The sequence below is a fragment of the Lepisosteus oculatus genome, chromosome 1, assembly GCF_040954835.1.
Source record: "Lepisosteus oculatus isolate fLepOcu1 chromosome 1, fLepOcu1.hap2, whole genome shotgun sequence".
Classification (NCBI taxonomy): domain Eukaryota; kingdom Metazoa; phylum Chordata; class Actinopteri; order Semionotiformes; family Lepisosteidae; genus Lepisosteus; species Lepisosteus oculatus.
In genome coordinates, this window is record NC_090696.1 from 11809370 (window position 1) to 11826023 (window position 16654).

The 16654-nt window shown below is 34.1% G+C and overlaps 1 protein-coding gene across 11 annotated transcripts in view; it reads left to right on the forward strand.

Annotated features, from left to right (window-relative positions):
• The window catches only part of slit2 (slit homolog 2 (Drosophila)), a 158337-nt gene that overhangs the window by 74634 nt on the left and 67049 nt on the right, over positions 1 to 16654 (forward strand). For all 11 annotated transcript variants that reach the window (XM_015343969.2, XM_015343971.2, XM_015343972.2 and 8 more), the window contains exon 5: positions 15767 to 15838. In XM_015343969.2, coding sequence (XP_015199455.1) covers positions 15767 to 15838 — 72 coding nt within the window. The remainder of the gene's footprint in view (positions 1 to 15766; positions 15839 to 16654) is intronic.

Below are 16654 nucleotides of genomic sequence, written 5' to 3' on the forward strand. Positions count from 1 at the left end.
AATATCTTCATAATTAACATATCAAGTGATATTAAATGCAAATAATCTTGCATAAACTTTTAAACTTTTTGGTTTATGAAGCATCGCTGCTAATTTTAGGCAAAAACTGATTTTGTTTGGATCGTGGTCTGTAATGGTGACCAATGCAGGGATAAACAGTACTGACATTTGAAAAACCCTAGTAAAATTGTAGTAAAATTGAATGCTTTTTTTTCCCCCTGAAACATTATCTTCTGTGGGTTTCAGCATTAATATTGCAAAAAGAGCCAAAGAACCTGTTTATATTTTCTCTGGCACAGCAATAGGAAGGATGTTAGATAAGCACCCTTCAGAGAAGAGAATGTCAGTGACACCAGTAAACTGGATTGTTCAAATGATGAGACTATTATTGTAATTATCTTGTGCTCAAAGGGTTAGCACTTTGGGCCTGTGAATCAGTATATTTGCCAAAGATTTGAAAGCCCTGTTACTTTGTGTTTCACGAGCATAGTGACAGTTTTCCACTTCTGAGTGTGCTTAGAGATACTCAGGGTGGAGGAAGCATAAGATCTCAGCAATCACTGCTTAGAAAGTGTGATACACACCAGACCTCTCTTTATCACAGAAGAACAGGAATTAGGCTTGAGTCTTTTTCCAGTACTATCCTATAGATAGAGTTCCTTTTTGAATTGGGATTTCTGCTGTAGGGCAGCAATGTTAAGTAAGAGGTCATCGGAGCATTGCAGATAAACAGAAATGGCAGAAAAAAGCTGGTTCCAATCCACTTAATCAGCTTTTGTTATTTTCACTGTGTCCTCCAACATCTTTTATTCTTGTCTATCACACAAGTTTTCCTCAGATGAAACAAACAGCTTACTTACATTGCAGGCATGTGATAATATTGTTTCCGTACTGTATTTCAGGGACAAATTACAAAAGATGGAACAGGAGGAATGGATGGTATTTGTTTGACAAATAAAACATCTTTGTCAAGTTTTCAGTTTCTGAAATAATATAAGCCTTCAATTATATTATCATTACCTATAGGTTTTCCTGATCAATTAACTCATTGGTACATTTATTTATGTCTTGGTTGGTCAGATGAATAGTAATAAACCAAATAAATAAATTCAGTTCAACAATCAATATTTAGTGACTGTCGACTGAATCATAATTATACATATAACTCATAAATATTAGAATTGCTCAAATGTATGTTATTAAAAATGGCTCTTCAATTCAGTTGGTAAGCTTGGAATTTTCCGAAATGACTTGGCAAACATGGTGTAGGAGCACATTTGAATTTCTGAATTCTGTAATATATGAATGAAATTTCATCCTATACCGTAGTGGGCTTTTATTTATTTATAGTTTTACTGGTTAATCTTTTTTCTATTGTAATATTTCTCTAGTGCTTTTATCTCAGCCAGTCTTATACTTATTCCTGCCCAATCTAACAGCTTTAGTCACCTGTGTAAACATTTTAGATCAAAAAGCAGGCTTTTTTAGAAGGACTGTGAAGTATTAAAAGGTTGTAATTATTATATTTAACCACATATACAATGACTAAGGCCAAGTATTACTTAATATGCCAAGAGGAAAAAACACTTATATATTTGATGAAAGATCTAATTTCTTTTAAAAGCAAAAGAATATTACAAGAAGGTTAGATTTTTGTGAATTTAAATGTTGTTCATATGGAAATATAATATAATGTTCCATAGCTCAACTTTACAAAGTTTTAAACACCATTGAGATTTCATAGCAAATCAGATACATATAATATACCCAGTTAAGATAAAGTCATAGACTGTAGTCCATGTATTAATTTGGCAGTTCAAAGAGATGTTTATGCTAGTGGGAGAAATGGTGGTTTGGGCCTGATTCAATGTGTTAATGTTTATAAAAAAAAAAGACACAGCACTCAATAACTGTTCTTACTGCACACCTTTGTGCATTTAAAACCTGGGCCACTCTTTTGAAAGAGATACAGCTGGGTATGCCAGGTCTTGCAAATTCCAATTTTCCAATGTTTTTAAAGACTTGTGTCATATTTGTAAAATAAATGCGAAATTAATTAAATTATAAACAAAAACATTAAATACTGTGTGCAGAATATAGATAAGAATGCTTGGTAAAGGTGAAGAAAGCAAATGTCTTCTTAATTTGATTGTATAGGTGTTCTTAATTTGAGAAGGAAAGGGATAGGTGGGTAAAGAATTTTAAACCAACCATAGAGCAGCTGTGTGAAATCACATTACTGTCTGTCCTGTGCGATACAATAAATCCTGCAAAGCCAACTTTTGGCAGCTTCAGAGCTTGTCCATCATTGTCTATATGCAAATTCTTAAAAAATTAGAATGGGGGTTCAAGTATTAAAAAGTCTTTGAGAAAAAAACAATTTCAGGTGTCATCCATTGTCCCTGATGTTATAGGTTTGAAATAAGATGAAAGCATGTGGTAGCAATCTTTAATCTCTGTATGTGAGGTGCTTGACAATGTAACGTTCTGCAGCTAGATGTAGTTAATAGCAGCTGCAGGCCAAGGTCTCAGTGAACAGTAAAGTAAAATTCCAAAATTCTTTGTATAAGTAAATCAGGTCACAGGGGAACACAGATGGACTTAATTTTGGTCTTTTCACTTGACTGGTTTTGGCTTATTTTTGCAGTGGAAATTATATTTATTTATGACACATATATTAAGCTTTATTTGCCCTTAAAATGCAGTTAAATTACTGTTGTTATTGTATTAGCTTGTCTGTTCCAAGAACAAAATTTTAGTATCCAGATAAATTCAGAAGTGTTTTTCAATACTCAGATATAGCATTCACTATTTGAAAATTGACAATAATTAAGGAAGCCATGAATTCTATTAATACAATGTCTTAAAATGCCACAATAACTCATTGATGTGAAGATATAGGTTTTCTTTACAACAGTTTGCCTTGAATCCTGTCATAATACTGTGATTTAATACTATTTTCTGTGTGATATGGCTGTCACATCAAGGTTTCAAAGAGGTGAAAAAAACAGATGCCCATAATTAATAACACAATGATATTTACAGTCAACAGCATGGAAATGCAAAGACAAATAAACAGCGCACCAGTGAAGAAAATATTTAGGATCAAGGTAATGGGAATTGTATAACTTAGCAATTGTAATTTTCGGCAGATTGCCACAGATTTTTGTAATGAGGAATTAAATCCCGCACAGCTGTTTGGCATATCACTGAACATAGTCCAACTGTTTGTGCTGATATTAGGAAATTAAGTGGCAAAATGCACATCTGCTACCATAGGTTGTCAGTAGTATTTCAAAGGGGAGACGGTAATGGGAGAAAAATACTTCATATTTTTGAAGTAAGTTTAATCCTAAATCATCAAGACGGATGAATATGAATAAAAGCAGAAAATGTTTTCAGAAAGGAAGACTGGATCTTTGATTCTCAGTCTCTGATTCTCCGCGTTTGTCATGGCTTTTTCAATGTTGAAGTCAATTGAGTCATTTGTAAGAACACCTGGATCAGTCAGGCCCCCAGCAACACTGACCACACTTGTATCGAACTACCTGTCTGTCAGTGTCTGCTGTTCGTCCACTCATCCATCTGTCTTGCCCACTCTTTTCTAAACTTTGTCCCCAATATGACACATCCATTGTCTTTGGGTCAGCTAAGATGTAACATGTTTGCAAAGTTACCTTGAAGGTGAAATTCATGGCCATAATAATGCCAACTGGAATCTGAAAAATAAAAGGTTCTGTCATACAAAGGTATTTCTTTTTAGGATTGAATGAATGTCATTCACATTGCTTTGTGTTGCAAGGCCCTTGGCTGCCCCTAGGTGGACAGATAGGGGAGTTGAGTAATCTCTGACACGTGCTGTTGGAACTCCCTTCAGATATAAACTCTCAACTTTCAATTAATTGTCTTTGCTGGTTCACAATCTATTCTAATAAAGTAGACTAAAACTGACAACAAATAAGAAGTGTTGGACTTTTTATTTTATTTGCCTTTTTTAGGCAAGACGTTGTAGGCATTCATCTCATAATTTGGCATGAATTCGCAAATCTGCTAAACTGTGACCATTTTAGCCTTTTGTGATGCATTTTTAAGTATTGAACTAAAGACATTCTGGCATGTTGAATAAAAAGGAAATCAGTCATCAGAGAAAAAAGAAATCTTGGATGAAACTCCACTTTTCAGTAATTGTGTATCCTCATGTTGCCTGCCTGCTAGGTGGTTCCAGTCCTCAGGTTAGTGGAGAGTAAAGTTACAATACAATTGTTGTAATCCAATTGTGAAGAATGTACTGTGGTTACACAGATGTGCTCTGTGCTTTTCAAATATCCTGTGCCTTTTTTTTAAAAAAAAAAGAAGAAAGTGATAATTTTATGGAATAGAGGACTGCATCTTGAGTAAAGCTGTTTTGTAACCACTTTATCACCAGGAATGAATTAATAAATGACTGTGAAAATTCTGAGATGTAATATGTATATATGAACAGCAATATTTTAAAAATTAATAGTCAATATGCTGTAGTTAAAAAACACAGATACTTTATAATTTGGTGCAGATATACCATATTGTTGTGTTCACATATTTATTTAAATAACATATTTGGTTATTTTATAGTAATATAATTACTACATAATGATAAACATGGGACACTTGACATGGAATATGGCTATTAAAAGGTTTATGGATATGCCAAGTATACTGAAAAGGATATGAAGGAAACCTGTGCATTGTCTCTTAAGAGTTTCAGGGAATTAGTTTCCATGGAAACCAATTAGGTGGTATTTAAACTGAAGTGAAAGAGTATCCATATTCACAGTAAAAAGCATTCGGTAATAAAATGCTGTGCATTAACATTGAAGTCAGGTTTCTTTTTTTTTTCCAAGAAGTTTGGAGTGCCAGTTGAAAATAAAAGCTAGCTAGTGTGGAACAACTGTTAAAAAAAAAGGAAATTAATACAGAAAAGAGATGCTCCCAGGAAGCATCAACCATCCAAGGCCAGAGCAAATATTTGTTTTTGGAAGAGACAATCACTGCCCCCCCCCCCCAGAGCAGCTAGCACAGCAAAGGAGGGAATGGAGGGGCAGGGCTCATCTTTTATGGAAGTCAGATGAATTTCATGGTTCTTACCGTGCACTGCGGCTGTGGGCTTTTTTCATTGCATCTTGGCTCCTTCCCCAGTGCGAATAAAATGGGAAATGTGATTAAAGTTCACTCAGCTCTGGACGGCAGGAGGCAACAGACGTAGTGAGAGTTGCCTTCTTTTCTCTCTTTTTACTGGGCTCATGAGGATCCTCAGTGATAAAAAGAAAATGGACCCAAAGGGCCTACAAAAAGATAGGGGCAGCTTGTGTTATCATTTATTCGTTTTCAATGTGATACTGTCTTTGACAGAGTGTGGCATGGCTGCTGATCTTTATGTAGCTGGCTGTTCAGAGAGATGTCTAAAAAGGATTATAAAAAGCCAGTCTAACTTTTCAGCAGGGTGTGTCGAAGAGTAAGAGTTCACTATACTTCTTGCAAATTGTGCTGGGAGCACTTGAGTAGTTGTAAAAGCCTGCCGGAGACTGTCACCAAGATACTCAGTATTGTCTCCTCTTTTTTTGTGTTTGTGATTCTTTTTCCTCCCAATTGCACAAAGAAGTGTAACCTTGGGTGTCCATTCAAGCTCCTTGTCCTATGAATCAACTGGAGGGTACTCCTTTTGGATCGTGGCACTCTGAATTTTTCAGCTGCACAATCGCCATTCACACATTCTTATAACTAATAGGATTAGGGGCGTTACAAAGGGATTTGAACAGGATAATTAGTTTACTTCTTAGCCCTCAACATAACAGGGAAAAATCTTTCTGAGAAAAAAGATAGACAAAAGAGGTCAGAAAATGTGTGGGAAATGAGGCAAGGTCTTTCAGCCAGAGACTTCATCAACACTGAACTTGTGAAAAGCCCTTGGAGCTTTTACCTCAGACAGCTTGACTCCTTCACTTGGGCCACCAGAGGTGCAAAGAAGAACAAGAAGAAAAAAAAAAGATTGTCAGGTCAGTCGTACAACTGAGAGCCCTCATTTAAGTGCAAAGGCTTTCTGGACATTCATTTATTGAGAAGTTATCATTTAAAGAAAAGAAATGCTACTGAGCTGAAATGACCCATTTAAAAAAAAGCAGCAACCGAATGCTTCATTGAAAAGTTGTTCACTAAATGATTGTGGGAGATGCTACAGTATAAGTCACCTGTGACACTTGTGACAGTTTGAAGTTTGACAAACAATAGTTGCACATTTTGGAATTAATTGAAAAGACACTTACAGTAAGTGTATTTTTAAGAGGTGTGGGTTTGATAAGACATTTTGAAGAAGGATAACATTTGTAACATACAATAAAAAGACACTATGGCCATTCCTAACAGGCCTAGAGCACTAGCTCTCTCCCATGCTGTGGTAAACCTACAGCTGCTACACCTTGACAATAAGGTTGACAATAAGGTTCAGCTGGCTGTAAAGAGGGCAAGGGGCTGAACAATACATTTTCTAATCATTAGACACACATTTTTCTTCTTTTTAATCATTGTTGTCAAGTTTACTATCAGCATTAATTTATTTGACTATGCTTTGAGCATAACAGCAATATGCCCCTAATGCGGTTTGAGTATCATTACAAAACCCGGAGCATCAGAATATCTCTCCTCAGTAATAGTCAAACCTCCCATATTCATATACTTTTGAGAGTTCTTCAAATGAACTTTGTTGTAACCTCTAGACGAGAAATGGGTTGTTACTTTTATTGAATGCAGCTGCAGTGTTGACTATTTTGCTACTAATGTGGCTTGAAAACAATGCTAAAAAAATGTTCTGTTATTCCTAGTAAGCCATCATAGTTAAGAACTGCATAGTTACTGTAACTAACATAGTTCTTGTACCCTCAACAAATACATTACCCTCAGTGCCTAACAAAACACATGATAGATATATTACAATGAGTCAGTTCATGTGCATGTATAGTAATATAAGACCTTTACTTTGTGCTAATCTTTAATATATAGCCTATTTTTTTTAAACTCTATTATTCTTTCAGGTAAGTATCAAAGAAGAAATAGTTTGGGTACCAAAATCAGTCCAACCGATTGAACTTCAAAAGATCAAATATGTTTTACAGGTCATCTATAGGAAAGAAGTCTCTCATTTGTTTATACAGACAGTAATATATCGTGCAAATTTGTGTGTGGTAAGGCTTTCACTTGAAATGGAACAGCAGGAAGCACTTTGTAGTTCCAGCCTATATTTTACAGTCCCAGAAACCTCTGTGGGCGACTGACTTGATCAAAGCAGGCAGAAATTGTTAGGAAACATACCATCCTAGCCCAAGCAGAATGGCGACCACACTGCTTCAGGTTCAGGCGGAAGAAACAGCAGGAGCTGCTCTAATGAACTGCCCAAGATCTCCACTGAAACAGCTTCTTCATTTACGTTCAGGTATAGGAGTGTGGAGGGGTCAAGCTACAGGGAAACCCGGGAATTGAGATGGAACAACATGATCAAATAAAAAAGGACATGTGACAAAAGTACAGTATTATATATCAAATCTGAAATTTGTGTCATGTTTAAATCATAACTACTGTATGTAACCTATACTGTATTTCTTCTTGGTGAAATATGAAAGTGTGCCATGCATTAGAGAAAATATAACTACATTGTGTTAAACATCATGCAGATCTGTCACACTTAGTGATTATTCATGTTGTAGCCAAACTAATAAAATATATTGATGTCTTCAAAATATATTGATGTAAGACCATCCCAAGTCTCTATATATCTCAATAAATACTGGAATTGTGCAGGTGTGGTTATATTCAACAGACCTTTGATGGAAATTTAAGTTTTCTGAATCAAACTTAAGTACAGGCAGTGATTTCTAACAAAGTCCTTGTCTTGTGAGTTTAAGATTTTAAACATGGGTAATGTTTAATGTAGTGGCATAGGTAATGCTGTGTTAATGTTTAGTAAATTAAACTTAAATGTACAGGACTATTAAATCGCATTTAGCTCCTGTGCAACTAACTGCCTTGGAACACAGAGCTTAGAGTTTAAAAATGCTCAGATTTAGTTATACAGTAGGAACCATCTTTTTCTCAAATTTAAAAGCACTTTCACTTGATTGCGTTTCTACTTTGACCTCTAGTTTATGTTTTACTGTTGATACTTTGTTGACTTTGTCAACGACTTTGAGCATTTTGAGTACTCGTAAAGTAATCCAATAAATGTGTAATGTGTATAAAAATAATTTAACCCAAAAATTCTAATTAAACTTAAGTAGCATTCCTTTTTCCTTCTACAACTCTGGCACCCCTAATTGGACAAATGTGACTTTGTTAAATGAACATTCGAATTTGTCATGTCGAAGGACACTTATAGAAACATCTTTCTTTTGGTCTTTGAATATGAAGCCTTCAGAGTATCATCAATCATATTTGGAAGTATCCCAAAGAAATTTAGATAAGTAATCTTTAAAACCCTGCAGTATTTCTAAGAACAAACATTACTGTGAATGCTTTTTTTGAAAAAATCCATCAAGAGATAACATCTCCCCAGAGCTAGAGAAAGATTGAGATCTGGCAAGGTTGTGTTATCTACAGTCCATGTGGGGACCATGTGTCACTATTTTCAATGAAGATATATAGCCCTGAGTATAAGTAAAATGGACCCTCTGATTAATATACATCAGCTATGCTTGTGCTGCAGTGTTTAAATCAATTCCTAGCCCACTTCTGCAGATGGAAGTTATTTTTCTTGTGGAATAATGCACTGTAATATGATGTACAAACGGTACACATTACAACGGAAAAGTAAGATACAACCATTTGATTCAGTGTTGCAGCTGGTATAAATGTTATGATACATCACCAGGCACATGTGGCAACTCAGTTCTGAGGTGATTTATAATAAGCATTAAATTCTTGAAAAAACATCTGCTGCGTACTTAATGCCTCTGTCTTATTCAGATATTTATTTTTGTGCCATCTAATCATAATTTCACAAGATAAAAGAGTACAATAGCATATGAAACCTGATGGATTATGGTTTTGGTGAGAGCAGTTTAAAGATAATGCGCTTGAACCTTTGAGCCCAGAAAAGTAATGTTACTTTAAGGATCTTGAAGAACCCATATGATAAAATTGAAATTACACAGACATCTTCCAAAATAATCGTCTCTCTCAAAATCTTAACACTGGTTTCCTAAAAAAGAAAAATATATACTCTTGTTTGTCCAGCATAGGGGTTAAAACTGCACACTGAAACCAGAAATCTACAGAGCATTCTTAAGCAAATGAGGAAGTAGCAGAGTTCTTAAAACGGACTTTGTCTTCCAGGCAATTTCAGGAATATTGGTTTCCAAAAGCTAAACATTACAACATCCTTAATTTCTTATTTTTCAATAGTTTCTTGACCCTAACTGCGTTTGAGGGCAGATTTCATGGAAGTGGTATAGAATGCATGTACAGTAGATTAAACATTGCATTTAATATTTAGGGACAGCTTATCAATTTCATATTTTATCTTCTCTGCATTGTTTAAATACCTTCACAGGTAATTTAGAGGAGACTAGAAAATGTATAAATCATCCTTGAAGAATGTTTGGAGAAGATCACAGATTTAAGGCATATAGTCTACCACAGTGACTTTTTAATCTTGGTTTAGAGTGCATGTATGAAAAGGAGGAGAACCCATCTGATTCCAAATCGATTTTTTGTTTTTGATTCAGTCAAAACAAAAATAAACTTGGAGGAACTGGGTACCATCTGCTATTTAGTCCACCTGCTGAAGAGAAAATCTGTCTTAATTTCAATGTTGGAGGATCTGTCTTCAGCCTCATTCAATTTTGAGGCAATTTTAGTGTTAAATTAGCATTAGTATTAAGTTAAAGAAAAATGGCATTAGGTACAGTTATTATTAGGTACAATAGAATGATATTATGCACATTAAAATTAATATTAGGTACAATAAAATGAAATACAATGGTGTCACACTGAGGGTAATAAATACCAAAATGCTTAAATTAAAGAAAAATTGTTTACATTCAAATCAAGAAGTTGAATGAGCAAGAACTAAAACTGGTTTACTCTTTCAGAAACACCCGTGCAGACACACATTTGCATGCTATTTATAAATCAATTAGTGTGAAAACAATCATTCTTTTCAAAACTGCAGAATTTCGTAATGCATCTTTCTTCATCTAATACTCACTATCTTTGTTCTTTTGATTATGTTTGGTTTCATCATAGTCCTTATGCCAAAATACTTAGTCATAGCATTTATTCTTTATTGTGTTTGTATTTCATTACCATTTCTAAAATATATCGGATAATTTTCCAACAGATGTTACATTTCCACAGTATCTGCAGAATGTGTGCAAACTTTTGATTAGAACTGAATGTGAATCTCAGTTTCCAAATAATTTCTCACTGTTTTGATATGGCAGTTAAGTATTGTGATCTGTATAAGAAATGGAAATTGTAAACAGGGCTCACTTGAATAAGAATCAAAATATAGATTTCCCTTTATTAATGGATTGACTTGATAAATGTTTCAGGAAAAGATAACTGAAGGTATTTCAGTGAAAGAAAGAGCTATAAAGAAGGTAACAACTGGTACAGTATGTAGCCATTTACCTTCTGTACAAAGACCATGTTACAGTATCAAATGTATTACCTAAATCTAAATTTTTTAAAAAATTCCTTAATCATCTACATATTAATTTTTTTCTACAATATATTATCTGCCTGAGACAGTGATATCCACTTATAGGTGGATATAAGCCAAGAAGTCTTGTGTGATCTTCTTTAACAGGAAATTAAATTTGGCAAGATAAAATAGGGTGTGTTTAACAAAAGAGTCATCTTATCTAAATCATTTTATATACAAAAAACAACATTTTTAAAGCATTGTGTGTGTTCGTGAGGAAGAATACAGGCAAAAAATGTACAAGGTCTGTAAAAACTGTGGTCATTGAAGTGCTAACAAATAAAATCTTTTTTCATTTACACTGTATCACAGAGAGTCTTCAAATAGATTATGCATCAACAATCTGAATCTATTCATGAAAAGCTTTTCTATTTATTTAGCCACTAATGTCATTGTGCCATCACAGACTCAAGGCCTTGATCATTTTTTTTCCTTTTTAATGAAACGTAATGGCTGAGCACCCCTACAGAGACATCCTATTTGACTCTGCAAGAGGATTGTTTCGATAAAACCAACTGTGGTTCACAGGTTAAGAGTGCAAAGTCCACAGCTGTGCTCCTATCTCCCCTGCCATCAGGCCCCTTCTGTCCTCATTTGAAACATGCAACAACTTGCCTTCAATACCATTCAATATAAAGCTGAGAACATAGACTTCCTTTGTAGACAATAGACTAAAAGTCTGTATGCCATTTTATTTTCTGGATTGTTTTTTTTCCTTAGACAGCTTATTCTGTCTTTTTTGTCAATGCCATTTGATGGTGGTCTTCTGTTTTCAAGTCCTGTTCATGAATAGTGCGTGTAGTACCCACTTCCTCATGTGTAAGCTACTTATGCACAGCAGACCTTTCAATGATTTTTTTTAATTAGTCTAGCATTCGGAGAAATGAAAGATGTTAAATGGGAAACGTAATGATTTATATATGGAATGCATGAGCAAGTGTGAGGTGAAATCTAAGTTTTTCATCCAAAAATAGAAAAGGAAAGAGAAACCGGATGAGGACCATCTGAACTCAGTGCTCTTTGGATGTTAACTAAATCCGATAAAAAATTAAAGTCATAATTAAAATTAATGACTGGTACAGCAGCACCTTGAGATTGCCATGGTGTGTGGTAACCAGGTGTGTGGTAAGTACAGTATGTGACTGAGAATGACACTTTAAAATATGGTGTCAGAGAAAGAATGTTGAATGAATCCAAAGCCTACTTGTATACTATTGCCACACAACAGTCAGAATGATGATAACGTACACAAAATAATCCTTAAACAAGAGCATATATTCTACCTTAGAAAAAAATGTGTTTAAGGTATTGAAATACATCAATTACATCAGTTGAGCGTTTTTGTTACTGTTGCTCTTTCTTCACTTTTGATTTTTCACATGTTTACAATGTACAGTATTGCCAAAGATCTCCAGTGTAGTGTGTTGCTTCTATCTGCATATGGATGAAACTGGTGACAACATAATGTCAAGCATAATAGGTAAATGACAATTTAATTGGTAGTCTGGCTGGTTTGCTTTCAACATCAAAATAGAAAACACAATATGGAAAAGTATATTGTGAAAACTATGCATGTAATGACATGATGTTCTCATTTATATGACTGGTGATATTTCTACAATTTGTATTTTGCTTCTATTCTTTGTTGGCATGATTTACTTGATTTACTGGTATTGCCATGTTGTAGTGTACATTAAATGTATCTGTCTTTATAATGTGAAATTTACTGTCCACACAAAATTAAGAAATAAAATGGATTTGGGGAAGAAATTAAAGTAAAAGCACACATAGCATTTTCATATATGCTGAATATGAAAACATCAAAAAATATTTTAAAATGTTCAATGACAGTGTTTCACAATGTTTGGAACATAAACCTTTTGAATACTGTTCTGATGACCTTTTCAGTAAGAAAGGAAACAAATCATTGAGAGTCAGATCAAAGTACAGTAGCACATCCCAGAAACCAAATTTGTAATTTCACCAACTAGATCTATTTAAATAATATTGTTTTTGTCACATATTTAGAGGGATAAATGGAAAGCACAAAGGCTTCTGAAAAAAGTAAAAGGTAAATATCTGAATGTCATACTTCTTTCTCAGAAACTGCACAGGGTCCAGAACACCCTGATGCAAATGTGCTTCTGATATTGCCTTTAGAATCTGGTTGAAAGAACTTGCAACTACGAGAGATAAAGTCGTAATTCTGAGTTTTTAAGTCGCAATTCTGAGATATTAAGTCACATTTCTAGTTACTACTGTATGTCGGAATTCTGAGTTACTAAGTCGCAATTCTTAGATACTAAGTCGCAATTCTGAGTTACTAAATTGCAATTCTGAGATACCATAGTGCGTTTTTTTTTTACTAACTGGGGGAAACGGGCTTCCATAATTATGTTGTGGCCCTAGTACTTTTTTCTTGAGTTATGAAAAATAATTAAGGACTTGCGCATAAGTTGTAACCAACTTCTATATATTTTCAAAACAGCATTAACAAAACAGATGATAATTTAGTGCAAAATTATAGTTTAAATAGTAATTACAATACAATTGGAACATGGTAAAGGTAAGAGTGTATTGTTTGGATCACGTTCTGTAGCTTAATTTCAGTGTTCCTGTCATGGTTTTATCACATTTTATTATTGTGAGATGTCTGATTTTCACCCAATCAATTCTAGTACAAAAAGAATGTCTTATCTCTTACTGCTTAAGCTATGTTTTAATTAAAGTGTTTATTCTTTGGTTAGATCACCGGTTGTTGTTTTTTTTAAGTAGTACCTAGCTGAAGACAGAAATTGTGCCCCTTAAAGTCAGCTCAAGTTCAAGGACATTGATTTTTTTCACATTCCTAAGTAAAGCAGAATGAATTAGATTTTTTTTTCAAAACAATCAATCCTACATTTTCTTTTAATTGCAGCTAATGGTGTTTAATATGCTTAGAGATCAAAATTAATAATTGAAGAAGACAGTGTCACAACTAAATTGCTTACTGCTCCTGTCAAAACTCCAGTGCTTCAAGTCTGCCACTTTCCAATTAAGAAAATGCTTCTATAACGATGCTCTAAATTTGGCATGTGTATTTCATCAGTGATGTTGTAAATATTTGAATAAAAAATGAAAACCTGAAAACGTATATTTATCCCTATACATATTGAGCTCTTTTGTATTTATAGGTCAGGTGTAGTTTCAGAATCATGACACCCAGTGATTTAATATTAGATTTATTCTGTATTCAAATTCATTCCTGAAGTTATTTTTCCCACCTTTGCTTTTATTTTGTTCACATAAATTTAGAAGAGCTGTATGAGATAAGGTCAATTAACAAGACAAGCATTTTAGTCTTATTTATTGACTACCAAACCTTATGTACAGTATGGGCTGCTAGATTTTTCATTAATTAAACTTGTACATTTTCACCTCAAAATAGAATTACTTCCACTATTAATTATTCACCCTGGTTTATTATATTTTTATATATTCCTTCCAGTTCTGTGTTGTTGTAAGAACACAGGATGGAAGATGAAACTTTATTTTACTTTTCATGATTATTATTTTTTTAAATATCACAACATTTTGATGTTTTTTTTCATTGTGTACAGTATGTTATGTACTGTAGCTTGTATATGAAGTCCACAAAGCCTGATTTCCTGGATGTCTCAGGGCTAAATCTTGCTACTGAGAATTAGCTGCTTATTATTTGCTTGCAGAAAGAGACTGACTAATAGGTCAATCAACTCTTAAAGTGATTGCTTGTTTGACAAAGGCTGAAATAGTTCTGTGTCTGTAGATGAGATTAGACTGGTGCCACTGCATCGGATCTGTCCATCACTGAAACAATGCTGTAGGTTTCTTTCAGACTGAACCTTACTAAACTGAGGCTAAATGTTCACCCCTGCCTCTCTCCCACTGTGTGGCAAATCCTTTGTAATTTTTGGCACCTAATAGAAGAATTTAATAGAAATCTTACACAAAGCTACCTACTGTAGCTATCCGGTTAATTGCAGTAAAATATATTTTATTTGAGAATCCGGTATGTATATTTTACATTGTTTGAACGTTACATGATATAGCATGGTTTACAACTTGCTTTAAGACAGGACAGTTTATGATACTGCATTTCATCAGCTGTCTCAGATATTTTAAATCATTGACAATCATTTGAAATTGTTTCTGTCATGAGGTCAATAACAAATTTAAATCAGGAATTTTAAGCTAATAGCTAGGAAACAGCAACTTGTATTTGTATTTACATTTTTCCTTGATATTTTTTAAGGTTGTAAACTTAATTTTCTTCTTTTTGCAAAAGATTGTTAAATCATATCCATTGTGATACTTAGAATGTTCTCACGTATCCTTTTCTGTATTAGATTTGGAAGATCATACTTCACTGATGTGATAATATTATCTACTTACAGTAGGTAGTAAATTGCTAAGTTTTATGAATTACAGAAGCCTCCTACATTTACCGGTACTTTTCATTTTTTATATTTGACTTCTGATAACTATCTTGAGTATGCAATGTTCTAACCTTAAATCAGGTTGCTATAACAACAAGTGATAGCCCTTATTTCATTTTTGAAGTGCAAGATTTATTGTCAGGGCCAATGCAGTCATACTCTATTTTCAAGATTGCTTAAAGTGCATTGAAAATTAAATTATAGCAAACAGGTTCTGTCTCCCTTTGCACATTCATCATTAAGTACTCAAACATTCTATGCTACCACTGTTTTAAATATTTACTTCATTCACCAAAGGTAATTCATGTGACACAAATATGTGTGATTGTGCAAAAAGAGTGTTTTGTATTATTTTTAGTTGTAATCTTATTAAAAAAATAATTATTCACTCTTATTTTTTAAATAATATCACAAAAATTTTAATTAATATCAGTGTATGCAGTGATACTTTTGTATTACCTTATTATTCGGGTGTTGTGCAGAGAAAAAGGTTTTTCTAAGGTTTGGATGGCAATTTATGTATCATTTAGGGTCTCCTCATTTACTTAATGGACTAATGAATGGTACTCTTCTTTTCCAGAGATCTCAGTGAAAATCAGATCCAGGGTATTCCAAGGAAAGCATTCAGAGGTGCTGTTGATATAAAAAATCTGTAAGTATTCCTGGATTTCCACCTTTCTGTCTTACTTTATTGGGTCGATGGGTTATTTCCAGAACAAAAATGAGTTACAATGCCTGGGGCAGTGTATCATCTGATTATCAGATATGTCTTTGTGGATAGAGGTACAGGATATGCATTAAAGCCTACCTTACTTTAGTTTCACGCTTAGACAGAGGAGCCTCTTGTTATCTAAGAAAGCAGTGGATGACATTGTAGTCAACATGCGCTCTTAGTCACTGCCATCACGGATGGCAAGGCTGACTAGGGAAGGATAAAGATGTTCTGATACTCCAGGTACCATTAGTGTACTCCAGCTACATAGGCGTGTGCTTTGTCATGTTGGAAGCTGTGCCGAACATGATGTTATCTGAAGAACAGCTCTACGGTTTGAAAGAACCAATGAGATGGGCTTGTCTGTAATGTGTCCTCTAAAGACACCTAGAGTGTCTTACATTATTTATAACAAGATTCCCAGCACTGCCTGTCTGCTGGTAGTTCTTCAGAGTCTTGTTAGAACCATAAGCAGATAGTTGAATCTTCCGGGTTTATCAGCACAGTCTGTTTTGCTATTGTCCTTTAAAATGCTTACTGGCCAATAAACAAGAAGAGACCACTTCTAAAACGGTGACTTGACGAAGTTTAGTGTAGTTGTTCAGTGTAATTGGATTCTTACAGTATGTTATTTTATCTTTAATATTTAAAGTTTTGTTTGCATGCAAAAGATGTTCATGTAACTTTTGTAATCATATAAGTGAATTGTGAAATTTATAAATATACTTTATACAGTAAGTAAACTTTATACATAGT